The 27,901-nt window shown below is 33.5% G+C and overlaps 1 protein-coding gene across 3 annotated transcripts in view; it reads right to left on the minus strand.

The window, feature by feature from the left end:
- The window catches only part of CSMD1 (CUB and Sushi multiple domains 1), a 1,051,612-nt gene that overhangs the window by 37,717 nt on the left and 985,994 nt on the right, over positions 1-27,901 (minus strand). For all 3 annotated transcript variants that reach the window (XM_031504428.3, XM_021551131.3, XM_085576363.1), the window contains 5 exons: positions 24,900-25,094; positions 22,640-22,813; positions 15,422-15,595; positions 12,546-12,719; positions 1,038-1,226 (listed from right to left, as the gene is read on the minus strand). In XM_031504428.3, the coding sequence (XP_031360288.2) occupies positions 1,038-1,226; positions 12,546-12,719; positions 15,422-15,595; positions 22,640-22,813; positions 24,900-25,094 (906 nt within the window). The remainder of the gene's footprint in view (positions 1-1,037; positions 1,227-12,545; positions 12,720-15,421; positions 15,596-22,639; positions 22,814-24,899; positions 25,095-27,901) is intronic.

The raw sequence follows: 27,901 nt of genomic DNA on the forward strand, positions 1-27,901 counted from the left end.
TCTGACCAAACTAAAAAAAAATTATGCAGCAATTTTGTATCTAAAATTGTGTATTTTCCCTAATTATTTTACTACTGAAATGTGAATAAACCCACTTTTTCAGGTTATAGCTCTTATTGACAGACAATGAAAGCATAGATTTTTGTGAAAAAAAAACCCAAAAAAACCCACCAAAAACAAAACTGCTTGGGTCATGTGAATATTAGATACATGGTAGTATGAAAAGCATAATAAAGAATAAATTCACCCACCTAGTGACATTTATTGTTCTGATATATAAGTGTAAATCCATGAAATAAATAATTCTAGTAAAAAAATTGCAATTTTGTAAAGCAAAAGCTTTTAAAACTTCTGATATGTTTCAAATTAAAATATACTTCAATTTCATTTACTCCTCCTTTTAATTGCATTGCAAATTAGAAATCATGACAGAAAATTAACAGTGATCAAAGAAGGAAAATATCTAAATGGAAATTAAACTCAGGCCAATTGTTATTTTGTTTGATGAAGCTTACTGATCATAGGAAACAGCAGATTTCCTCCCTCTCTGATGAGAAAACTACGGAGGAAATATGAAGTGATGTTATGAAAAGACTCTCTTGAGCAAAATTTTTCTACACAACATTTCACAGATTTCTTCTCACATATACACTACAATGAGTCTGAAAAAACGATAAATATCTGATATAGGCATTAATGGTCTTAGACTATCATTCTAAGTTACAACAAATAAATAATAATTTTAGATATTTCCCTAGCTGTTTCCAGATACCTTAATGATTTATCAATAGGGGAAATTAATGTTGACTTTTTGGCATTTGAAATAATAGTTCCACAGTTCCCTGGAAACACATTTTTAATAATGGGAAGTTGCATGATATTTTCCCTTAATATTTCCTTACTGAGATGTACTATTAGCAATTTATTGATTTTAAAGTCCACATTGTTCCATAATAGATGGCTACACTTCTTTTTGCTACCACAATTTAAAATCATGCACAACTCTTTAATGCTAATCCAACCAAATGGACACTTACACAAACACTTTGGCAATGACCTATCCCATAACCCATTAGCTTTACAGGTCAGTGCAGACGAGCCCAAGAGATAAAAGCCCTTCTTGCAATGGTATGCCACACTCGTTCCGTATTTGAAACTTTCAGGATAATTCTGCTGTCCATGACGAATTGCATTCTCCACAAAGCCAGGATCAGAGCAGTTCACCACTGTAAGACAAACAGTATTTACTGCTGCTGCATTAACAGCAATATCGTAAGTTTAGCAATGATTTTCATTGCTTCACTAGAAGCTCATTATTGTGGCTCATATACAGTTACTTTGTGGGTTTTATCTGACTGCTTACTTTTTATATAAAGTATAGCCACCCTCCCCACTCCCTTCATTTTATACTTTGCAGTGACTGCAGGGTCATGGAATCATTTAACAGCTTGGGTTGGAAGAGACATTTTCGAACACCCAACTTTGCTGTCTGTTAATCTGAAAACTTTATGAAAAAAAGTTACAAACACCTACTGCACCCTCCCATCTTCATTCTAAAGATAACAATATAAATAAACTATAAAAAAATACTGAAGATATTATTATTATCATTATGTAAAGATCATCAAAGAACCACAGGAAACCACAGTCATTTACTTCAAATCACTTTTCATAAAAATTAAATCAATGGACACGAATACAGATAAGATTATAATTTTAGAAGTAAGATATACACAGTCCCCAGTGGACTGCTTTTTACTCCTTTTATTCAAAAGCTTAAGTTTTACCATACATAAAATTTAAATGTGCTGATTAGACAATACACTAGAACAAGGCATCTTGTGCAAGTACTCATTCATTGAAAACCCATTTCATTCAATCAGCTAAAAAGTATCAGGACTTTAGTCAAATTATTACATCCTAAAATTTAATCTGGAGCAAAATCCAGTTTTAATTTATTTATCCTTATTTTTTAAAGCCATGTTCTTAAAAGGGGTAAATGTTCATAATTTTAACCTCAGAATTCTAAATAAACATATACCTAGGTCTTCAGAATGTCTCATACGAATCTAAAGTTTTCCATCATAAAAATTATTTTAGATTTGGGGAAAATAACTCTTTTTGGCATAAAGAAATTTATTTTTCATGTACCAATTGTTATTAAAAACAATGACAATACAATTACACAGAAAAGTCCAATATAGTTTAAAAAATTAGGTATTACAATGACACACACAAAACACTAGAAAGATGATTATGTTAAATGAAAAAAGATCAATTTGGGGTTTTTTTTTGTTTTGTTTTTTTGTGTTCCTGAGCAGTAATAAAACTTCACTCGCCTAACTAAAACTATCACTATTTGATTTATGGTGAATCCTATGAAATAATTCACCAGAGAAGTTACATTCAGCTTACATTATAATAGTTTAGCCTATATTTCATATTAAAAACTTTTATTTAAACATAGTGCTATAACCATAACTTTTTATACAGTAATCAGATATATGCAGGTTAAATAAATATGTGTTTACATAAAATTTCATTGACAGAAACAAATACCTCTTTAGCTCTTGACTTTTTTTTTATGTCCCATAAGGCAGGGAAAAATATTAAGTCCTAATATCTCACTGCTCTTTGAAAGCTGTGAAAAATTTGGATGTGGAAGTCTGTGTCTCTGTACTTGCTTTGAAGAGCTCCAAAAATCCTTTCTTCTGGGGATCTGTATTTAAGAGTATTATCAAGAGAAAATGCTTTTTTCTTTTACATGACACATTCTTTGTTATTGCTTTTTTTTTCCATGGTTACTAATGTTTGTCAGCTAATTTTAATTCTCACACTGCCAATACAACTATGATTGCAGCACAGGGACGCATGTGGAAGTCTGTAAAATGTAAAAGTCCACTGACAGGTTGCCCTACTAAAACATTAAGCTAGATCTGAAGGCACTCATATGTATTCACAGTACAATCCCTTCTTACAGAAACCAGTTCCCAGAAGCAACACATGCTGCATCCTAATTAACCCTGTTTCCTAGGCAATTAGACACAGAGTAGTGCTGTAGGATAGATGCTGCTGTAAAGTTTCTGCTTCCTGAACTAGCCTGCATCCTCTGCATAGTTATAAGTTGCCTTGTACAAACACATCCTTAAACTTATTTTTCCCACATAAATGTATACACGTTCCTAAACATTTGAATAAACATCTGTATCAACGTGAATTAAAGAAAGCCAGCACTTGTTTTCTGGCATGAAGCCAGTAAATGGTGGCTCAGTCTATGCCACTGTACACTGCTACCCTCCAGAACAGGGTGAATTTCTCTGAACAGCTCATGAAGAATGATCCTCCTGTCCATACTGACCCCTGAGACATGCTCCAAACAATTCCTGTGAATGTGCCACTTGGTTCAAATGAAAAACCATCTAAATAAGTAGAAGCAATTCAGCTCCCATGCCAGGCACTGTTTAATTTAAAAATACAGATAGATTTATTTTCAAACACAGAAGTGAATATTTCAAAATCTTTCTATTTAGCCAAAACGATTTTTTTATGGCAATTTGATTCCCAACCTCACCATTACACAATACCACTATTGTGATCCAGCATATCAAAAAATGAAGTCCAGGGTTGTATGGAATATTTATACTGGTAGAGAACAAAATTCAGGTCTTCTTGAGAACTATATCCATGTTATAATCAGTACACCATTTTGCAATGAAATTTCTTATTAAAAATTAACTACGGTAAAATAACACCTTTCCATTCCACTACACCTTCAAGAGCAGCCCTTCGCTTAAATTACACAGATAAAAAAAAATGGAATTGTGCTTTATGGCTGTAACAATATATGTAAAATCCTGTGAAAGAATAATAATTACATTCCTCTGCCAATAGTCCAAAGGTGAATTAATAACAGTTTATCAATATATCAATCATATTTAAAATTTTTATGATTTATAAATTTTATCCTGGTACAAACAGAACTCCTTGCTGTACTCACAGAGATCCACAGTACCGATGCATGTTTAGTAGTCTGCATTTAATATCATCCAAATTTGTTTTATCCAAGGAATATAGCACTAAAAATGGGCATTCACAGCTTAAACAGGGCATCCACTTCTACAGTAAAATTTCATTAATGAATACACAAAATTAGTGGAAATTTGCATGAAGACACATACTACTAAATTCTTCCCATGCTATAGGACTATTCATACAGTTTATCAGATTAAGTTTCTTAATGTGTCAGATGAATCTTCCTCCAAGCAATCTATATTTTTAATTTACTTTCTGGTGGGATTTTTGGGTGGTTTTGTTTGGTGGTTTTGTGTCTGTTTGTTTTAAGGTTTTTGTTTGTTTATTTGGTTTGGTTTTCATTTTGTTGCTGTTGTTTTGTCTGAGAATGGAATTGCAGATGCTCTGGTATTCTCTTTGATGGAATGGGAAGGACAGTAGACAGCTACAGGCACAAACCTTTAAAAGAAAGTGCCTTCCATAGACAACTTATCATAGTATCATAGACTATCAGTCACATAGAAATCTCATTTGGGAGTTGTGGGAACTCCAGAGTATCAGAAAGTATTATTTTTTTAACTATAATATTGACTGCCTATTTTATTTATAGATCAGAGAGATAAAGAGTGAAATATTGTACAGATAAAAATTATGTAAAAGAAAAAGCAGTACAATAAACAGTAAAATGCCATTTTAGAATCTGTTCAAAAGAAAATACCAAAAGTGTATATTTTTCACTGCAATATAGAGAAAATCATTGCTATTGAACTCAAATATGCATTAGATTAGTTGAAAGAGAATACTGAAAGTAACATTTCAAATTATTTTAATCTCAGAATAGTCTATTGAAACAGAAGAAAAATCTGATGCATGTTAAAAATTCTTGCATTTATTGAAGGTTTTGTAGATAAATGAATACAATTATTTTCAAATATTCTTCTCATCCTATGTATTATTCAATTTTCTCCGTAGGTTTAATTTTTAACCAACATTCACAAGAGCTGTCCCTTTATTAGTTAAATTGAGATTATTAACATAAAACAAAATCAAATGTAACTGTTTAAAATTAAATATTTGGTTTAACAGGTAATTGTGCTGAGCTCGCTTATGGAAAGTCAGTATTAGAAATTAAAAGGAACTTTGCTTCATAAAGATATGCTACCCAAAAGCAATTCTAACTGAAATTTCTGGAAGTTAATAGGGAGAACAGAAAAAGTTACTTCTCCAGGCAGGCCAGAAAAATGGGATGTTCAAGGAATATATTGCAGTCCCAAAGTATCATTTTTTCTGTGTGATTCAGAGTTTTCAGTTCAATACCAGCAGTATCTGTTTAGACAGCTCAGTGATGAATGAAATACTAAAGTCACTAAATGCATAATTTAAGCATGTGCTCTGTGAACTAAATCCTTGCATCATACATGAAGTCTTATCAAATGATTATGCAAGAGAATATTATCTCTCAAGTTAAAATGTAACCACAATTATGCCTGCAGTGCCACTTAAGATCAGCTATCAGTTTTTAAATATATACACAAGTGTGTTGTTGCTAAGAAGGGCTGCAGTACGGAGTACTTTAGAAAAGAATTTGAGTTGGCTGGAATATAGAACTAAGGCAGTATTCAGCTGCCTTTCACCCTGGGGACTCAATTGTAAATCACAGTGAGAGTAGATGGAGATTGCTCTCTCTCAATGCCACCCGTCAAGAGTTCTATGGGAAAGTAATTCTGTCAGTCTTGGTTTAGTCTTCTGAGAAAAGCTAGAGAATACTCCAAGTCTGCCCTGATAACTTTGGAACCTCACACTGAGTAGATTCAAACCCTTGAGGACAAAGAAGTTAAAAGACCATGTCAGAGTCCTCTAGGGCAGCTTTCTGTTAAGAAGTTGAATGATCATCAAAAAGTACATAATTCACAGTATTTCATTTCTTGTTCTCTTTTTTTTCTTGATAGAAAAAAAATCTTAAGCTTTTTTATAAACTTTCATATATTATCAACAGAATTTTTAAATATTCTTTATGTGAAAAGTATTGCATTAATGTTGGTATCTAGAAAATGTTTAGGGACTAACACTCTAGAGTGAATAAAGAGTAGAGAATTCAGTCTGGTTTTATGACAAGTTTTTAAAAATGTTGCCTATAAAAAGAAAGAAAGCTCTGCTTGTTAAAGCGTGATGACAAAATTGCCAGTAAATGGAATTTTAGTAAAGGTCAATGCAAAGTCAACAATAAACAAGAATGAAAACTCTGATTTTGCTAGGTATTACTATACCAAATTGACCCGAAAGATAAAGTATTTACCTATTATTTTTCTCTTGTGTTCTCTGTATGCAAAACTAATTTTTTGCCATTTACGTACAAGCAGCATTAACACAGTAGCTTTTGTCAGACTAGGACAAACTCTTCAGCTGCCTCAAAAAATGTTTCTACCACCTTTTGAAGTGTCTTTGCCTGATCTCCAGGCTGTTTTCACTCCAGGGATGGGCATCTCTGCCAGATCAGGTAAGTATCTCAGACACCGTATGGCATCTCTCATGGCACCTCACCTCCTTATTTAGGAACCTTACTCAAGTACAAGTTATCCTTCTGAAGAATATCAACATGCTATCAATATGAAAAGAATAGGCATATCTGGCATTTAAGTATAATTAAGTCACAACAAAGGCCTCTGACTCTGGAAAAAATAAAATTGAACAAAATGCATTTCTCAGCTTATACAAGTCCTTGATTCCACAGATTGAAAACTGCTTAAATTCAGAGCTGCTTTGTGTTTGAATGAGAATCATTGGTCACCAGTCTCAGTCTCTCCCACATTTCTATCAGCTGCCATCAGAAAGGTTATTTTTCTTGTCAGTGAAGGAGTGGAACATATTACCACTGGTTCAAATGACATAGCCACTAAATAGAACATGATAAAATTACCAATTCTTTATAGATACCAGTATCCTGATAAGACATAAAAGCCTAATTAAACTTTTCAAGAATCTAAGACCAATGAGATAAAGAAAGAAACCTTTCAAGTTAGAAATTCAGCGCCAATGCAGTATAAATAGACACCTGAATTCTTTATCACTAACAAATAGCCTGGACGTACTGATACAGGCTGGAGAATGTGAGCTAACTCAAACCTCTGCAACTTTGACAAATGGATCTTCCCATCAAAGTGGTTCTGGTCTTAAGAAACATATTTCTAACAGCAGAAAGCTCCTAAATATCTTTTATTAAAAGATAAAAGGAAATCTGAAGGAAAGAGTAGCAAAGGATATCCACTTTTCCTGGTACAGATTATGAATGAGTCTGCCTTAATACAGGCAGAAAGTGTGGTGTTTGATACAGCAGTTCTTGCTTTAAGCATAATATATGGAAAAATGACCCGCAGTGCAATCAAGAGTGCAGAGCCCTGATGAGACCACCTGGTTCAGTTCTCATTTTGGTGGTTAGGAGTTATTATGACAAGTAGAAAGAATGGAGATTGCCTTTCTGTGCTTCCAAAGGCTAAATGAAAAGTGGTTCCAAACTGCTAATGAAAAAAAAAAAAAATCCAGTGAACATACTTGGCTTAAAATTTAATATAGTCACAACTACTTCTGGGGTAGCGCACCCAGGCTGCACCAAGCTGTACTCAGATAGATTTGCAGTAGGGAATAGAGATCAGCTTTTTTTTTTTTTTTTTTTTTCTGATGCCATTTGGCTTCAGTTTAAAGGCAAGTAAATCAACTACTTTACCTGGTTTTTATCAAATAAATTAAAGAAAAAAAGTAAAGATAGAGTCTATGTGGAGAAGTACAAATGATGAATTTAAAGCCATTATTCACAGACCTTCATATTCCAGAAAATGTTATCAGCAATCTTCAGAAAATACTGAATACATTGAAAGGATTAAATATAATTTTTAACAGATATTAATGTTTAAATAATTAAAAAAAAATGGGGTTTCTCTTTTACAAAGTACCTTAATATCACAACATTCCCTTTTTTATTTTCAACAGAAACAGTAGGAACATAGTTTCTCCATGGTATTTTAAGAATTACATTACCTCAGAACACAGGTCCAAATAAAATACTACCAAAATATGTAGATTTTTAAGAGATAAAAGGTTTTACTTGCTCAGCCAAAACAGTTAACCAGAGCATTCTGGAGTAGGGAGAAATATCATTGCAAAGCAATTCAGTGCTTGCAGAGCATTTAGGATATACAAACAAATTAAAATCCTTTTCTTCATACAAGTTTTTATCATACAGCTCTTAAATAGCAAATGTGATCTTTTGTGAGCATTACTTTTTTCTAAGCCAAAACCTCCCATTTAATTTCCTTACTAAATTTCCTGTCACTGATTACTTAACTTAATAGTTAACCTGATATTGACACAACAGACAGAAGCAATGTATCATTGCAAAAAGGTGCCTAAGAACTACCACATTTTATTTTCCAAAAATATCAAGGTTTCCTATGCATATATAACAGCTTGGTTTCAAAATTAAATTAAATTAAATTAAATTAAATTAACTTCTACAATAGCTTCAAGCAGCAATCTTTAATTTGTAGCACTTGCTGTACAGTCTCAGCCAAATGAAGCCAAGTTTTTTATTGATTCAGGTGAACTCAACTGAGGTTTGAAAGAAAGGTCATATGTAAAATCTCTGTTGAATTAAATGATACAAGTTTGCCAGGAATCAATCCTGTCCCAGCAGGATATTCAAAGAGCTGAAAGATTTACTTTTTTTGTAAACAAATTCATAATTCATTGTTAACAACAAAATTTAAAACAAATGTTTTCCATGCATTAGGTAAAAGACTTTTTTAGAAGTAAAGGCTTATGCCAGAAAAAGTGCTATTACTTGCTTTAGGAAAGCTCTTATCAATTCATTAAGACCAAATTTGACATTGGAATGTTAGTGTATATATATTCTTTAGTATAGATATTAAGAATATATATATATATATTCTTGTATATATATTCTTTATTAATAATCTATATACAATAATACTTGAACAGAGAAGTGATAACTAAACAGTTTGCTTGGGGATTTGTCCAATTAGGTTTTGAATAGCTGTAAGACTGGAAAATCCACAATGTCTCTGGGAAATTTATTCAGGTGTTTTATCACCCTCACATTTAAAAAGCTTTTTCTTATGTTTGATTTTGTAGCCTTTGCATCATGTACTTTCAGTGAGCACCACTGATGAGTCCAGCCCTCTTTGTTTAGACTGTCCCTTGGATAAGTATAGATGATAAGCAAAGTTCCCCTGAACTTTCTCTCCCCTAAGCTGAACAGCCCCAACTCTCAGTCTCTCTTCAAATCAGAGGTGAGCCATGAGAGAAGTTTGTTTCTCTGAAGATATATTTAGGAAAGGGCAGAATGCACCAGAGAGAAGAGGCCACACACACACAAAACAGTGAGAAGTAAGACAGGGAACACTGAATTTAGAGGAGAAGGTAGTGCAGTAGAAACTCTCTGCAGCCTTTGGAGAACACATGCCAGAGAAGAAAAGTGAGTAGTAACAGCAGAGAGAAACTGCTACATACCTACTGCAAGGTTAACCCACCACCCTAACCTAAAATGAGAAACAATACCAATTATCAAGGCAATTATATTATAGCGCTTTAAATTTTCATATAATTGAAAGAGGAATCCCCCACTTTTCTAGATCAGAGGTGCATATACTAGGAGAATGGTATAGAAACTACTCTAACACTGATATGCTTTAGCTGAAGTGGATATTGGATATTCCCTTCACAGTACAACTAAATATCTTCTGGTGCACACACATATTTACAACAGTTATTGTCAATTTAGGTAGTTTATTATTCTCCATGAAGAGAGGTTTCTTAGACAAATTGCAAACTTCATGACAATTTTTTCAAACCCTTTAAATCAATTAAACTCAGTCACAGATGTGATCAGCTACAGTGTTATGATTAACAGCAAAGTACTCTGGATTTTAGCAGGGTGCATTGAGTAGGTGACCAAATTAGGTGGATCCTTGCAGTTAATGATGGAAGAGATACAAGACAGTCACCAAAAAATATATTTTGCTATAGAAAAAGAAATACTAAGTGAAGAGAAGAATCATGTGAAGAAACACTGAGTGAATGGCAAAAGTCCAGCTTCTCACCACCTGCATGAGAATAGACATAACTGTAGACGCTAAGCTGAGAGCTCTGGGCCACTTTATTCTGGTAGGAGTTTACCATTCTTAAGTGAATGGATCTTGGCAGAGTTGCATCTATAATACTCACTCCTTTCAGAAAAGCAACCTCCCTAAACAAGATTTCAGACCATAAATTGGCGTGGATTGAAATCAAATTCCTATGAATAAATTTTAAAACGACAACAAAAGTAGACAGGAGACACAACTCAAATAATGTTATAGTAACTGTAAGCATCCTAATTCTTATGTTCTTTTTTAAAAAATCTTCTCAGTCTTTGCATTGTTTTTCCTTGCTTTCATTTAGATTTGCTTTTCTTTTAATAAATGTAATAGTGTTCAATGTAAATAGCTGACTAACTCAACTCATAAATGGCGTTGAACTTCCATAAAGCTGTTCTATCTCTTCCTCTGGCAGTCAGAGAAGATTCTGATTGCATCTACAGTATAAGTGAAAAAGTATGTGTTTCCAACAAATAAAACCTTACTTAAATGCCTCGTAGATGAGACAGAGGAGTTTGCACACTTAGGTCTAGCAAAAGAAAACGGTATAAAAGGGAAAGAAACCCATGAGCCTAAATAGGAACAGTTTGCTAATTCTTGTTTCTCTGTTCCAATAATTACATTGCTATGTTAGTTAACTCACTTGAATAAATTCTGAGGGTAGTGACTGAGGGAATTGCCATCTCTTTATTGTTTTAATGAGAATGAAAGATCTAATTCCACACACACTAAGCCTGAAATTGCATCACCTATCTCTGAAACACTATGATGAGCTAATCACCAAAGATAATTATTATTCTTAGAAACAACAGTTGTAGTACAATAAGATTTTTATTAAACCAACAGGTGGAGATAATAAACGTACAATAGCTGAAGTTAAATTTTTATTACATGATCTTTAATCCCAATGTTGTATCCTTAGAATGACTTTGCTGCCTGCAATTTCCTTTAGCCTATAAAAGACAAGACACAAAGAACAAAAAGCATAGTACTTACACTATTCTAATATTTTTCTAGTGAAAGAAAATACTCAAGAAAAGCTTAGTAACCACTGAATTTATGGATAAATCTTTGTGTTCTATTTCTTTGCATGTTCCATAGCAGACACAGCCATCAGATCCAGACACTAAGCATTTTTAAATTTTTTTTTGGTTTACATATTCGGAAATTAGCACTGTTAGTAACATTTATAAATGAACCCAGATAATTCCAGCTTTGAATATGACCAGGAAAAACATTTTTAAATTAGAGCCAATAAAATACATTTCCTTCCAGAGCCTTCACAAAAAGGGCACTGAAGGATATAGAGTATCTCAAAAAGTCTTCCACGGGCCTTTGACATCTTTCAGTATATCTTACATTATTTAACTCATGTTCTGCCTTCATTTCTCTGTCAGTTTGCATCTATGATTTGGCCAGAAGATACTCAGTCTGCCTCAGTGATTCAAAAGAAAATTTTTCACAATATCATATAGTATCATTATCTTAATGGATTCAGCATTGATAAAGCATGTACTATACCAGTAGAATAATATAACTTAAAACCACAAACTAGTGAAAAGATTTTAGGTGTCTGATCAAGATAGTGGTGGAACAGACCAAAGACGAGGTGTTAGTACCATATTCTGCAACAATAGCCAAAAATTAAAGAAAATAAATAAAAACATTGGTCAAATATGGAAGGAGTAGAAAAAGGTTAATTTTTTAAAGAGTTTTAATCTTAATTACACTACTGGGATCTGGATAAAGAATTCAATCTGAGAATTGTAGATTGTGTTTTAAAAAGATTTTTCTTTGTCTTTTCCTAATACATACATTTGATACAGATTTTATCATAACACAAACCTTTGCTTCATTCTCATCTCTCAAACATGTCTCTCAAGCATGTCCACTTTTACCCATAGCACACTAGGAATCAAACTCTGATGTCTTTGCAAAAAAAAGAAGCAAAATTAAATCACACTTTATCCCCATTTTTTTTTTTTTTTGGTGGGGTAAGAAAAATCAGGTTTCACATCTGTCAGATTCTGTTAAGAAAAAAGAGAATAATGTTTTGATACATAAATATTCAATTCCATAATGACCATTTATGAAAATTGTATTAAAATGCGCCTAATTAAGGCTAGACAGGCAACTGTGATTTTTTGACATAATATAATTTTTTGGTACGAAGTTCACTTTATATGTCTATAAACTAAATGCTGGTGATTGCAGTCTGAGAATTTTGAGGTAAAAATACGGAAAAGTCTAGGCTTCTCAATACTCAGCTGTAACAACAATCTCCAACCTAAAAATGCAGAAACTGAAATAAAGGTGAGAATAAGTTCCTAAAGGACAGGCTTGTGAGTTATATCCCAGTATTTTGAGGCCGGGTAAAACTCCTACCTCGGCAGTTGGGTAAAGGGCTGCTCCACTGCCCATTGCTCCGACACTGTGCTCGAGAAGCACCCTGAAGCAAGTATCCAGTGCTGCAGGTAAAATTCACCACATCGTTTAAATTGAACTCACTGCCATTAGTCATTCCATGGGCTGGATTCCCAGGATGTCCACATGTGATTGCTGTTAGAATAAAAATAGGCATGTTAGCAACTAAGTGATAGGTACTGATCCATGGAACCACTTGCAGGTTGGAGCTCCTTTGGCATTTGGGTTTTTCACTTTGTTTTTTTTTTTTCCACTTCTGAATTTGACATTTATACAAGACATATAAGAAAAAGAATAGGATATATTTACTGAGGATTCTTAACTACCAGGAGAAAAACCTTATTTTTTCAATAAAACTCTTAGAACCTACTTTTTACCTTATGTAAAAGGAAAATATTTTTTCCCAGCAAACTTAAAACATGTAGTAGAGCCAAACTAATTTGATGCACTATTTCAGAACATTCTGAAGTTATGAAGCATTACAGTTTCAAAAATATTGTATTGCTTTGCTGAAGTAGTGATTCTTTTTATCTGATTTTCTTATGCCTATAAAGAAATAATTTTTGGAGTAAATTTTTCCCATTATATCTTATGTGTGTTGATTTTGCTAAAACAGAACTTATAAAATAAGCTTATTATGGTTAAGTTCTAATTTTCCATGTGATGAGATATTAAAATATCTTTACAAATCTAAAAATTCTTTCAAAGTAAATTAAAAATATAAAAAGATGTGATCTCCTGTAAAAATCTCACTAAATCAAGACCACTGAGGGGCAAATTTTCAGGGGCACAGCCCCTCATGTCTTTGCAATATCTCTGCCATTATATTGGATCTACCTGAGATGGATGTCTTAGAGCTGTGCTTTCTATCATTAGCTAGAAAGGTCTTGATAACACCCCACTGTTTTGCTACTGCTGAGCAGCACTGCACAGCATCACTGCTGTCTCCCCAACATTCCAGCTTCCCACCAGTAGGCTGGGAGTGTCACAACCTTGCAAGGGGATATAACCAGGTTAGCTGACCAAAAGGATGTTCCATACCATATGATGTTTGCTCAGATAGAAAAGCTAAGAGGAAGGAGGAGGAAGGGGCAAGGCAGGGTGGCAGCAGGGAAGGAAGGGAGGTATCATCCATTATTTACACACATGTTTTGGAGAATTGTTACACAAGCTGATGCCCTTTTTCTTGGGAAGCAGCCACATATTGCCTGTTCATGGGAAGTAGAAAATGAAAATATTTATTTTCTTTGCTTGCAGGTGCAACCATTCCCTTTTATTTTAGGAAGCTGCAATCTTATTTTTCTCCCCTGCCTTTCTGAGGAGGGGAGTGAGAGTAGCCTGATGGCCACCTGGCATCCAGCCAAGGTCAACCCACCACAGCCATATTTCTAGTTCAGGCCCCATAATGCTCAGTCAGAAGAATATTTCAGTAGAACACATTTCTAGCATTGATGAACCATATGTTTTCACTTTACATCTCAGAAATAAGAGTCTCATTTGTATGGGAATTTCTTAAATAAATTAATCAAAGGAGGAAAATTCTCTGAAGTTTGGATGCTGACATAAATCCATCTTTCATGGCTTTTCAGTCTGGTAGCATTCCAAGCAAAAGAAAACCATGTTGTAATGGAAAGCATTAGGCAAACTCTAATAACAGAAACTGATGCCAGTTCTTCTCATAACATTAATGATAACAAACATTTAAGAAGAAGCAGTCTCCTGCCCTTCCCTGCTTTGTTTCTTTCTTTTGAATGGATTTTATTCACTGCACAGTCAAATGGATGCACTAATAGTGACAATGCTAGTTGTGACTCCTTTGATGAATATATATCACTTGAAGATATAAACAGAATTTTAAAAGGGCAATGACACTTGGCGGATATTTCCTGTCACTGTACACATGTAAAAATTTTCATTTTACCCAAAGAAAGAAAATACTGAACATTTAGACACCTAATATGTATTGAACAGAAAAGCTGACCATCTCAGTGACTCTGTGTAGATAAAAGTTATGTCTGAATTGCAGACATCTTAAAAAATGCAACACTTAAATAGTTTATATAAATTCTCCATTAAAAATAATATACATATATAAAAATGGGGCTCTTTAATAAAACTGAAATGAAAAGGAAATAAAATCAACTGCATAATAAAGTAGTAAAAAAAAAAGATAATTGTACTTGACTGATTAAATGGCTGATGGTTCAGAAAATGTCAGATAATCTGCCATGCAAATGAAGAAGGAGCTAGAGAAGGAAATTCTAGCACTTAATTATGGGATTTTCAAAACCACGTGAATTGAGAAAATATTAAAGGCTATAAAAAAGTTAACTTATTTTCTAACAGATGTAGCATAATTCAGTGCCATGCCTTGGCTTGCATGGGTAAGTAAACTGGAGGCCAATTTGAAAAAAACAGGCAATCATCAGAAATGTACAGCTGAACACTATCCCAGCTTTGTCCTTCAAGCCATGAAAACATACAAGAGAATTTTTTACTCTTGGTGAAAAAAATAGGAGAGAGGCTCAGCAAGCCCATACCTGACATAGCAACTATGCTCTACAAAGAGAAAGTGATAGTACACAGCTGCAGCCTGCTATTCAAACTTCAGTGTCTATGGCATGCTATTTCTGAAACAACAGAAATCAGGTGTTACTGAAAATATGAACAAGTCTGTGCTAGGTTAGAAACTGGATCATAACAGCCCTTTTAACTGACAACAAGTCCAATAAATATCTGATCTGAGCCCAAACACTTTTGAACATCCAGTCCACTGTTAATATTCAATTACGTTGAAAATAGTAGCAACAATTCAGTGAAAAATTAATTGCACTTACGGACACAAACAGGAGTTTGTCCAGACCACTTGTGGTCCTGTAGGCAGATTCGGACAGACGTACCAACAAGTCGAAAGCCAGGATTACACTGGTAGACTACAGTGTCACGATAACTGAAACCATCTCCACTAATATGACCATTTACAATTGGGTCTGGTGAGCCACAGTGACCAGCTACAATAAAAGAAACCCATCAAAAGTGTTTATTTTGATAAGACTTGCTAAAATTTACAAGAAAAAAAACAAAACAAAATTTCAACTTTCCTTTCAATAAACAATATATTTAGCGTCAACTACTGCACTGTGCAGAACAAGTTCTCAAGTATAAAACCTACAGATGATATTTCTTCTACTTCTTTGAAGGAGAAAATAATGAATTAGAGAAATGAGAATTCTATGATTAAATAATAGTACAGGTTTGAGAGTTAAAGGCCTCACACTTCTGTGGGGAAAAAGGCAACCTTACTAAGGCACTTCATGATAATAAAAAATAAAAGTAGGCTATTTTTGTTGGTACTGATGAAATTGCAAAGAACTATAAAGAAAAGCTTACTATAATTTTGACATTAATATGAATTTATAAGCATTTTCCAGATAGAAGGCATGAACAGGAAGGAATGTCTGCCAGCACTGTTTGCTTCTTCTTTCAGCTTCTGTTAAAACATTACAGAATCCATTATTCCAGGATAATAGCAGTCTTGGCAGTGAAAAAGCCAAGTAATGACTTAATTAATTCTTCATTCTGTTTGAAAACACAGTTGCTGAGCAAAAAAACTATTTCTCTTTACTGATTAAGGAGGAAAAGAAAGTTTTTTTGGTTTTTTTTTTGGTTTTATTTTTGTTGTTGTTTTTTTGGTTTGTGTTTTTTTTTTTTTTTTTTTTTTTGTGGTGACACTGATTAATTACAACTGCAGTAATTTCATCTGAAACATGTGCTAAATCCTCATTTTGAGAGGTGAGGACTGGGACCTAAGGCTCAAGACTGCAGCTACAATGTGTTGTGTGTGTGTGATTTCTTCTCTTTCATGCAGGCTGTATCCATCAACAGCAACTTGTTTGTAACATTTCTTTGTGATTCAGTCTTTCTATTAAAGCCCCTCTATTATGCTAGACATATTTCATTCACACCTAATGGCTTCTCTAAAACACCATTTTATTAGGTTTTCCATACACACAGGATTATTACAAAAATCCTAATTGTAGGATTGCTGATGCCTCTAAGAAGACATTGTGGTATTATTCTGCAAATTTGAGGAAGAAAATATGAATGCAAATTTTTCACTAATTATACAGCTACTTTTCCCCTTGCAACACAGAATATGGCAACAGAGAACACTGAAAGCATATTTTTGTCTTTGAAATGTGTCATGGAATAATTTATCTTATTGTTCTCAGTCCAAATTAGTAATATGGTTCCTTTTACCCTTCTCTCTCCTCCAGCCTCACTCAGCCTCTCCTTGTCTAAAGATAACCCAGCCTCTGGCCCCTTAATGGGTCTTTCCCCCAAACTTGCTTCCTCTTGCAATATCTCTCTTGTATAGTGGAGGACACAAAAACTACACACAATTTTCCACATGAGTGCTGAAGGGGAAATAATAACCATAACCTGGTGACTACAGTGGTGCCCATACACTCCAGTCTGATATTATTACTGCAATGCCACACTTTTAACTCTTAGTCAGCCTCTCCACTCAGTCACCTGGGTGCTTTTTGTAAAGCTTGTTTTTACCCAGCCAGTTCCAAGAGTACTCACAAATGCCATTATTCAAGGCAAAGTGCAGGATTCTGTATTTGTCTCTCCTGAACTTTATGAGCTTCCTGTTGGCTTATTCCTCCATACTCTAAAGGTCCCTCTTATCTAGCAGTACTAGAATCCACACATCAACTTTTCTCCCATCATATTGTGTTACCCTCAAACTTGCTCCAGCTGCATTCCAATTTGTTATCCAGTGACAGACAGGGGCTGGACAGTGTGGCCCCTTGTGTTCATCCGCAGTATCCACTGGCTCCTAATCACACTTCTAATCAAGAAATTATACCCCTTGTGTTTGCTGACTCAGTTTTTCATCCATTTTTCAGTCCCCCCATCCAGTCCCTGTCTTCTCAATTTGGCCACAAGGATACAAGGGGAGACTGTTTCAAAAGTTTTGCTAAATCCCAAAGTGAAAAGAATTTTCTGCTGAAATCTACATCTCATGAGACAGTCACTGGAAAAGGCAGCAAGACTGTCAAGGTTTGCTTTTCAATCTTCCTCCTGCATGTTACCAATTATTTTCTTATTTTCTCTATGCCTAGAAATTAGTTCCTAATATTTTCTCCCTATTTTTTTCCTAGGGAATGATGTGAAATAGAAAGGAATACATTTGGGTTTTTTTCATTTTCTAGCTTTAAATAGTAAAGAATTGAAAAGCAGTAGCTGCACAGGAGACAAACACAAGACCACAGGGAATTTCAAGAAGAAAGATAGATGAAATGTGCCACATGGCATAAAGAAAAATATCATGCATTTCTCTTAAATGGGGATTTAACAAGTTTCTAGACTTATTATGTGAGTCATTTCATTTACAGATCATTCCACCTATTGTATTTAATGATTTTTTTCAGGGATTTTTGACTCATTTAAATTAACTATTCCAACATATCAAAAACTGAAAGAGCACTGCAATGACACAAAATGTATGTAATTTTCTCATCAACTAAAATTAAAGAAAATTAAGTAGGCTGTGAGGGGATTTTTTAGCAAAATATGCCCTCAAGAATTTACAAAATTGTTCAAGTGCATCAAGGTTGGTTCAACAGTTTTATTCTAAAACATCTGGAAAGCAAGATACAAATAATTATATTTTATTTCAGTAAGAATTTCAAATATAAGCCAATATAGTAATATTATACTGCAATTTACTTATGAGTTATCAATTAATGGATTAGATATTTTTACACAACCATTGTCTGCAGCAGCATATTTTCATACTGATATATCTAAGGCATTATATAGATCATATAATTAAAAGATGGAATGGAGTAGATTATATTCAACTTTAGATTTTTAATATCTCATTGACTTATTTACATGTAGTCTTGCCCCTGGAAGGAGTAAAAACATCTTTTCAGGAAAATACACTGATGCATAATTAAGTGCCAATGATTTTGCAGATGGAGTAAGGCAAATTTAAATGCTTCCAATGTGTCCTGTGACCTGTATGAACCTATGGTCAGCCATACACACAAAGCATGCATAAAAACACATAGGTTTTGTGACATAGAGTTGCAAATATTCTTGGAAGGAAAAAAGGAAAAGAGACATATTATTAACGGTGTGTGTAAGTGAGTGAAACTGAAAGAAATCTTGCATACCAATTCATATTTATGCTTGTATAACTAACACAAAAATACATGTAATGTTAAAAAAACTGAAGACTTAGGTCTTAAATTGAGCCTTAGACTCATTAACTATGGCCCCTGGTTTTAGCTTTCTTTAGAGACAAATAATAAGGAATTGACAAACCCTTTCCTAAGATACAGAAATTAGTGTACCCATTTAACCTGAAATCTAATAAATTAAATTTTAACCTAATAAATTCATTTTACACCTATCATTGGGTAACATCAAGTGATATCTATTTTCATCTATAGCTGTCTTGAATTATATTAATGTAGGTACTGTATAGATAAAAAGCATCTTTAACTCATTATGAATCCTTTGAAATGGAAAGACTCATTTAGAGTTCCCTCCGTGTTTGCCTTCTGATTTTCACAGGCTTCAGGTGAGTCTTAAAGGCACTTCTGAAATAAATTTGAGGCATTTTGTCTTTGAAATTTAGGAATATTCAATTAGCAGTATTCACATAATCTAGCTTTAAAATGTAAGAATTTACCTTTCCCGAATTGCTCTCTGGAGGAGCCTACATAGTTCCATTGACCTTGGATTGTATTCTTAATTGCATCTAAATTAAGTGTCTGAAGAACATGGTATTAATATACGTTATGTGAAACAATGTAATAAAGACAGCCAGGGGCTTATTAGCAGAAATAAAACTTTCTGCAGCATGTATGGGGTAACTCAAATTTAAACTTTCACACTCAAAGCTGTATAATATTTTTAGAACTATACAGCCTGTCTGATTTTGAAATGGCAAGGACTAAGTAGTGTTTAACCTGCCAGCTCTAAATGTGATCTTTTTTATCTGGTGAGGTAGATCCATGCATTTTAACAGTTCTAAGCATAGGGCTTCATTCAACAATGAACTCAATCAAATAGAAACTTAAGTCCATCTAAAGCTTTAGAAAAATATTTGGAGAGTATCATAAAGCAAGCAATGTTTTACTACAGTAATAATTCCTGCAAGAGATCTCTGTGTTTATTACAAGTGGGAATAGATCTGTAAAAATTATTTGAAATGTAGAATGCAGATAATCAGGTGGGAAAAAAGAAAAAGTTATTAGCTATAAGGAAATAATAGTAATCTCTACCAATTTCAATGGGGATTTGTAAAAAACTGAATTAGAAAAAATACAGCACCAAACTACTCCTGGAAAATAAAAGGATTATTTAATATAAAGTAAATTCAAGCTGAATATAGACACAGCCTTTCCTACATATGAGATCTAATAACCTTATTAACTGTTTCCCAAAGAGTTAAAAGTTTCACTAGGTATTGTTTCTAAATTGTTCTATATGTGTAATATATATATATATAGATACATACATACATATATATATATATATATGTAAGACATGGACTGAAAATTCTTCTCCATCTCTACACTATTTGAATCTAAACTTATGACTACCATAGACAGTTAATCTTCTGGGATGTTCAGTTGTAAACATTGTTTCTCAATAGTCAGAATAGAAGGAATAAAAACCTCTTTTCCAGTCTTTCATGCACAAGAGCAATTTATAATACACACAGAGTCTATTGAAACTGGCGTATTGTTTAGTTTGCATATGTTGGCAGCCACATTATCCTGCATATAGCCTTTCAAAATAGAAAAGAAGTACATACATACTAAATGCTGTTATTATTAATCAGATTACAAAGTGGTATTTCAGGTTATTCAAACGGAATGAAAATTAATACATATCTTTATGTTTGCATTCATTACATGCAGGTGTCAGGCAATACCCTGAAAATGAGTGGTGTAACACACTGGAAGAACCTACAGGGATAATACCTCTTTTATTTTTGCAATAGAGTTTGCATGTTCAGAACAGAAGAAGAGGTTGTGGAAAACACTTACACATACATACAAGTTTTGGGCTGTTGGATCTTCACAGCTGCAGTTCCAACATATTTATATGTCAGTCAGCCTCAGTCCAGGGACAGGCTGACACCAGTAGATGGCTGATGTGTTTTTAGATACAAACTTTCTGTACACTTCTGCTGTGCAACTTACGCATGTGAAAAAGTAATGCTGAATCATAACATTCCCCTAAGCAGCACCTCAGTGCAAATTTTTTCCTAGGTAAAAAAAGTTTATTTTTCTTCTTTCCTGTTCTAAATATCAAAAGAAATACCTATGCTTATGCCTATATCCTATGCTTATTTCCTGCATCAAAATGATATCTTTCTCAATACAGCATATTTCAAATTCAACAATCAGATGTGAAAATATAACAAGCCAGAGGAGTGTTCTTCATTTCCATAAAATTTGCTGGAAACAAGTGCATGTTGCTGGGAAGTCACTAATAATGAACTGGCCATTAGAAGTTAGGTTAGTTCTTTGAGATGATGGTCACTACTTCTGACCACTCCATGATTAAGAGACATCATACTACAAAAGTGTATTCAAAAAAATCAAACTACATTCCTGCTGCAAAATGATGGAGTCAATCAGGATTACTTAACAAAAGGTTATAAAATCTTAATTCTGATCTGAATTACATGATTCTGTGCAATATTTTTTTCTGATAATAATCTGTCTATTTTTCTTTCTGCTGCAGCCTAGTATCTGTGAGAAATTGAGATGTTAATGGCTCAAACACTGCTAAGATCACTGTAGGACTTTGCCCACCATGGCAAGCTGTATAAAGAAGCCACTGCTCATGTGTGGTCACCAAACTTTCCCCCCTACCGAATAAGCCTCTGCAAATTCCTGGAAATATGGACACAAAGTTAAGCCACCTGACAGGAGCTTGCGATAAGATAAAGGTGCTTCTATTGCCCAATTATCTCGGGTCTAAGAAGTAAACAAGCCTGGGGACAAGAATGTGTCCATGAGGAAAGCCAACTCAGCAGCTGTGCTAAGTATCAGCTCTGTCTAGGTCCAGCACAGGGAGACCACAGCCCACAGACTCATTTCTGAGGCCTTTCACCACATGACCCACAGTTTTGCAGCAGATCCACTGTAAAACTCCCCCTCCACCCAGTAGAGGTGCTTGGACATTCCCACGTACACCTGAATATAAAGATAAGCACTGGACGCTATGTGCTCTGCTAAAATGACATCATGAGACACCAGAGAAGAAAGATGCTTTTTTATGTGAGGTTGAGCTCTGAAGAGGAAAGCAGAATTCCTCCTTTCCTGAGACCAAACGAGTACATTCAACTATAAGGCAAGAAGAAAATCTGCAAAATGAGAGCAGATAAAGCAAATAACAGATTCCAGAAATAAATATCCTGTTCACAACCAAGAATAAACCCACTGCTGAGCCTCAAATGTTACTCAAAAAGAGAATCTTTTCCTTATGTCTGTATTAGCAGTTTAGCTAATATCTGCTTATTAGCAGAACCTATATGAGTGGATCTGAAAAGAGCAGGAGTCAGGGTGAGAATTCATGTCCAAATTGTATCAGTCTCAGGTTTTGAAAGAGTCTTGATTTTATTTTGTATTTGACTGTATCTTGTCTGCTTCCCTTGACCAAATGGTTAATATGCTGAACGCTCAAGAATAGTCTTAATTGAAGCTTATCTTGAAGCTTAGTTTCATCACCCTGCTCCACAAAGAAGAGTGCTGTGAATGTGGGCGATTATTTGAGTCACTTAAGAAATCATACTGGTTTGAAAAGCATTATAACAATAAAAGGTAATTTTATGTCTAATGAAAAGATATATGCCTATAGAATAACACAAAATCATATTCAGGACATAATATTACCATATTTAAGGTACCTTTATTTTTCATTGATTCAAAAATTTTGCTTGACAAGAGCTGAAATCTAGTTATTGATACTTTTAAGACAGAACAAAACAAAGAAAAAAAATGTGGGCGTTTTACCTAGGCATTGGGTTTCAGTACCACTCCAGAGACCATTTGCCAAGCACTCTCTCACATGAGAACCAACTAATGTGTATCCTGTGTTACAAGTGAATATTGCAGTAGCTCCATACACTGTTAAGGTTCCAATCTTATTTCCATTTGGTGGAGATGGAAGACCACCACAGGAGATAACTAGGAAAAAAAAAAAAAAAAAAAGAGAAATAGAACATACTGAAATAAGAAAATGCTTTTCATAATTTTTTGTCTGGAACACAATTCATCACCTTGTGTTTTCTTAAAAAGTATATGTAATAGGAATAAATACAAGAGTTTTATTCCATGAAAAGGGCTTAAAGTTATGCTTGATATTGAAACATATGTTCTAAAACTAAAAGTGCTTTGGGATACTTGCATATCTTGACAGCAGTCAATGCATATATCTAGTTCTCAAGCAAGGGAATTACATGAATTCCTGAGAAGGTTGTGGTTATAGTCCATATATTCATATCCATGGCTACTTCTCAAATACACTTTCCCTGGCTGTTTTAAATGTCGTGTCAGTTTAAAGTATTAAAAATCTTTTTAACATTTAGGACTCTGAATTTTTATGAACTGTCTTTTTTCTTATTTCTTACTACTATTCATAAGTATATAGCATATAGTCTGCTTGCTAAAACAATAAATCATCTGGTTTTGCCAAAGACTAGGTTTGACCAATTATCAGAGAAACTTTCTGTAGCATCTGTAGCTGCAACCCACAGCTATTGCACACCACATGAAAAATTGTCTTTCAAGAATGTATCAAACTCTAATTTAGTTAAAACTATTCTGTCATTTCTTTTTTTTCTAGAAGAGTGTACATATATGTATTGTAATTTAAGATGCAGGCCAATGTTTCAAGAGCTTCAACTGTATTTATATATTAGTATAAACCATATGTTTACTTTCACTAGCATCTTGATCACAGCTAAACTTCCTACTTGAAATCCCAAGGCCTCACTCTTAAATATTTTAAAATGTTCACTATATAAAACAACATGAAATTGGTTAGAATTTGAATGAAATCAAGTACCAGCTACCGTTCTGTTAACTAACTCAGTCATAATCAGAAAATATATTATCATAGTTTCTTATATACATAATGTGCCTAGAGATTAGTAAGACTCATTTTGACTACAATCAAGTCACATTCATATAATTTGGGGTTTAGCCTAACAGTATAATTTCTAACTTTAATACTGAATATTAATTACATTTATGTTAAAAAAATAAATGAAACTTTTTTGAAGGGAAAGTAAACTGTAGACTCCAGAAAAATACTTTGCAATGTGTTTCTGCATCTTAATGATCCAGCTCCAATGGAAATATTACTGAATATATCTTGGTGGATGAAGTTTCCTATAATTAAATCGTTATCAGTCCTCTAGTAGAGGGCAAAACAATATACCTTTCTTATAAATTAACTTATAAATTAATATCTCTTCAATCAGCAACTCCATGTGTTTCTAATACTTTTCTTTTGGTTAACTGTATCTCATGTGGATCATCCCATTTTTTACTCACATACATTTTTTGTAATTGTAGAGGGTGGGCAAGAACTATCTTTTCAAAGACTTGTTAGCAGCTGAACAGTAGCTGGATATTAAACAGCATATCAAAACTACTATTTTTTTTTAGTCTGTGTGAACAAAAATAGACACAAATGCAGTAATCAGAATTAAAAAAATATTTATTTTAAAAAAAAGAAAGAATTTTTGGAGAAATTTATTAAGACAGGCACTGTAACCATTGCAGTCTGTATGATTCCACTGAGATTGCCAAAGTTCCCTAAATCTTTAAACATCCAAAGTCAGGATTGATGTAATTTATGGCATTTTTGTATGAAGACACTATAAAAGCTCATATGAATGTTTCTCCAACAGTACAGTTTTAATATTTCACCCAAGAGGTCAAAGCAATATAATCTTCTAATCTAACTCTAATCTGGAATATTCTAAAGTAATAACATTCTCTCCTAGTACTTTCTACATATTTATGCATTACCTAGTAGAATACATACGAATTGATATGTTGATGGTACATCATTGGTTCTTATTATGAAACACATTGTACTTAACACCTAAGGAGTTGGAATAAATTAATTTCAAGTTAATGAAAATGTCACACTTTCTTACTTATTGGAATGTGAGAGAAAAATAGTTTAATAAGCCTTCATTTACAAAAGAAAATATATGTATTAGAAAGCATAGGATATTCTGTAAACAAGTATGTGCCTTACCCTTACAAGATGGCCTTTCATTGCCTACACTCCAGGTTCCATTAGTCCTGCACTGTATGAGTCTTTGACCCAATAAATAATATCCAGGACTGCAGCTGAGCATGACTTGAGCTCCATACTCATTCAGTGACCCAGAAATCAGTCTCCAGACAACATGTTCTGACAGAAGAGTCTCTATGCTGGGGCAGGTTACAGCTGTGAAGAAAGGACATGTACATATTAGCATTCTGCCCCTATATTTCTTTATAAGTGAATGCCTAGCCTTGCTGGCAGATATTTTGCAATCTGAGACTTAAAATACCATAGTCATTTTGGAACTATAAGTTCAAAGAAAAATAGAACTCAAAGTGAGTATTACAAATTGAACTGGAGTTTGTAGCGTATTTTCATTTAGTGGACATAGTGGAACAATGACATACAGTTATACTCTCTAATGAGATTTATTCAAAGATTTCAGAGACAAAACACATCAGAGACTATGGTGGATATAAAAGGGAAAGCAAATATTGCTATGTAATGTTTGCAAATCTTGAAGTTCTTAAGACAGTTTGCCATAAAGCTGCTAGCACACAGTGAAATGCTAATCACTATAAAACCATATATTGTGGGTATACAGGAAAATAATTTCATTCCAGTTTAGAAGACTTTAAAAATCTTCCTAAATGTCATCATTTTTTTAGAGTTATTTCAGTTGTGTTGTTTTTAATATTTTGTATTTTGTTAGAGAATGCAGTTACTGACTACAGACAGTAAGTATAATTTATGTTCTTTTTTCAGTTTCAATTTGATGCTCTGCAATCTAAGTCCTCAGAATTCTTAAAATATTTATGATATTGACATAGAATTCTATCTTAATGTACCTATGACTCTAGACTAGCATTATGAAAATATTTATGACTATTTAAACTAGCTGTATTTGTTATCTTTTACCATGTTATTCAGAATTTTCCTGCTATAGACAAAGTCTAGATGAATTATTGACTGTTTATGTCACTAAGTGAGATTCACTAAGTGAATACTTTAGGAATAATAACTAGCCCAGAAACAATTGAGAAAAGCTATACTTTCCAAAGAAAATCAACCAACCAACAGCATAAATTTAGTTTCTTCATATGTTGCTCAGTGGAAGACAAAAGCATTAGGAGCAAGTGTAAAAATCCCAAACGAAGCAATAAAAAGAAGACCGCGGTTCTCATTTATGCTACAATAAATTCATACCATGCCACAAGGAAAAAGACTACCAAGCTGGCAAAAAATACATAAATTAATAATTACATATTCTGTAGACTTCAGGCTGCTGAGTGGTATAAAGAGGTTTTATCACAAGTATGAATGTGTGATGGAAGAGATTAGTTAAGGCAATCACTGAACTAAAGGGAAAGTGATAGAATCAAAATACTTGTAAAAATGTAGATGTTAATGTTATAACTATACATCTACCTTTTTCCAATAGTTATCTTACTTATGGCAAATTTTGGCATCCAGGAAAATCAGAACTGAACACAGTATATCTGTGAAGATGAGTAAGAATTTATAAAGGAGAAATAATTTGAAGAACTTCCAAATGACAGGTTCTAATGTTATATTGAGCTGAAATTGTAGAATATTTTCCTATAATTATTTTTGTATGTCTTAGGAAGGATTATCAGTGTACAATCACTTGGAAACTTAATAGGTCATCACTTTGGCCTTTAAAACAATATTTTGACTATTGAAGAATGGTATCCCAGGTTAATAGAGGACTTCCTACTTCCTAATTTAGTTTATTTTGGTATTAATACTAAATTGTTTCATAGCTATGGAAAGACTATGAACTACCAACCAATAAACATTTTTCTGTACTTGTTAAATTAAATATGCATATTGAAGCACTCTGCTTAACACCTTGTAGTGAAACTCATATAGGTCTTTCAGAAAAAAAAAACATATTCTAAATAGGAACTTAATTCCTATCAACTTAAACCTTTTTATCACTCCTCCTTCCAAACAGTAATTTTATTGGTTCTTTCAAATATGAAAGCAAGCTTCTTGTTTAGTCCCATAGCAAAAATTTTAGAATTAACCACAGGACATCTCAAAACAGGCTCAGCTATTTCATAATATGAAGGTGCATAGAAGTTACCTCTACATACTGAGGTCAGTATGCAATTTATTCTTTATATATAGATACACTTAAATTTACAAGCACACTTTACAAAAAACTATCAGTTTCTAATTCATAAATGTTTGATTTCTAATTAAAGATGTTCCTCAATACAGAATACACTTCTAGGGTGTGTTGATGTAATCAACTAAACCTGCTGCTTGAAAAAATTTAATTTTACAGGGACTGATTTTGATTTATCAAATTCCTCATCCTTCAAGAAACAAAAGTGACTATTAACAGATGCTTGATTTTGTGCACATGGTTTGTGAATGAGTGTATTAACTTGCCTTTATGATCAGTCTCATGGAAATTGATGGTCTGGGCACTATTTAAATTCTCATTTACATAGATGAAACTCTGTAAGGAATTATCTCAATTCTTGTGGGTGGGAATAAGTTCTCTTACTTCTCCAGGCATTTTTATAATACATTTTACAAATAACATTTATTTACATTAAAATACAGGTCAGAAAATATAATTATAATTTAAAATAATGCTTAAGCTTATCTATTTTAATGACGTGACAATCTCCATATATTGAGAATTCTGAATAGACTCAAAACCAGAGAATCCATACTGACCTGTAATTACCATAAAAAAGAATTTTTATGAAGCTCAAATAGGCAGATCTGTCAGGTCAATGTGTGGCTTTGAGGCTGGTGTAAGTGGAAAAATTTGGGGTTTGTTGACCATGGTATGATCTACTTAACACCTGGTCTACTGGCATCTGACAGGATGCACCTTTCTCAGAGGGGAGAAAGAGCTCTAGCACAGGTGCTAGTGGGGCTCACTGACAGTGAGTTAAAGTATTTTGGGAAAATACCAGGCTTGGCAATGAGAAGTGATGGTACGGTGT

The sequence above is a fragment of the Lonchura striata genome, chromosome 3 (assembly GCF_050655825.1).
Source record: "Lonchura striata isolate lonStrDom1 chromosome 3, ASM5065582v1, whole genome shotgun sequence".
In the NCBI taxonomy this organism is placed as follows: domain Eukaryota; kingdom Metazoa; phylum Chordata; class Aves; order Passeriformes; family Estrildidae; genus Lonchura; species Lonchura striata.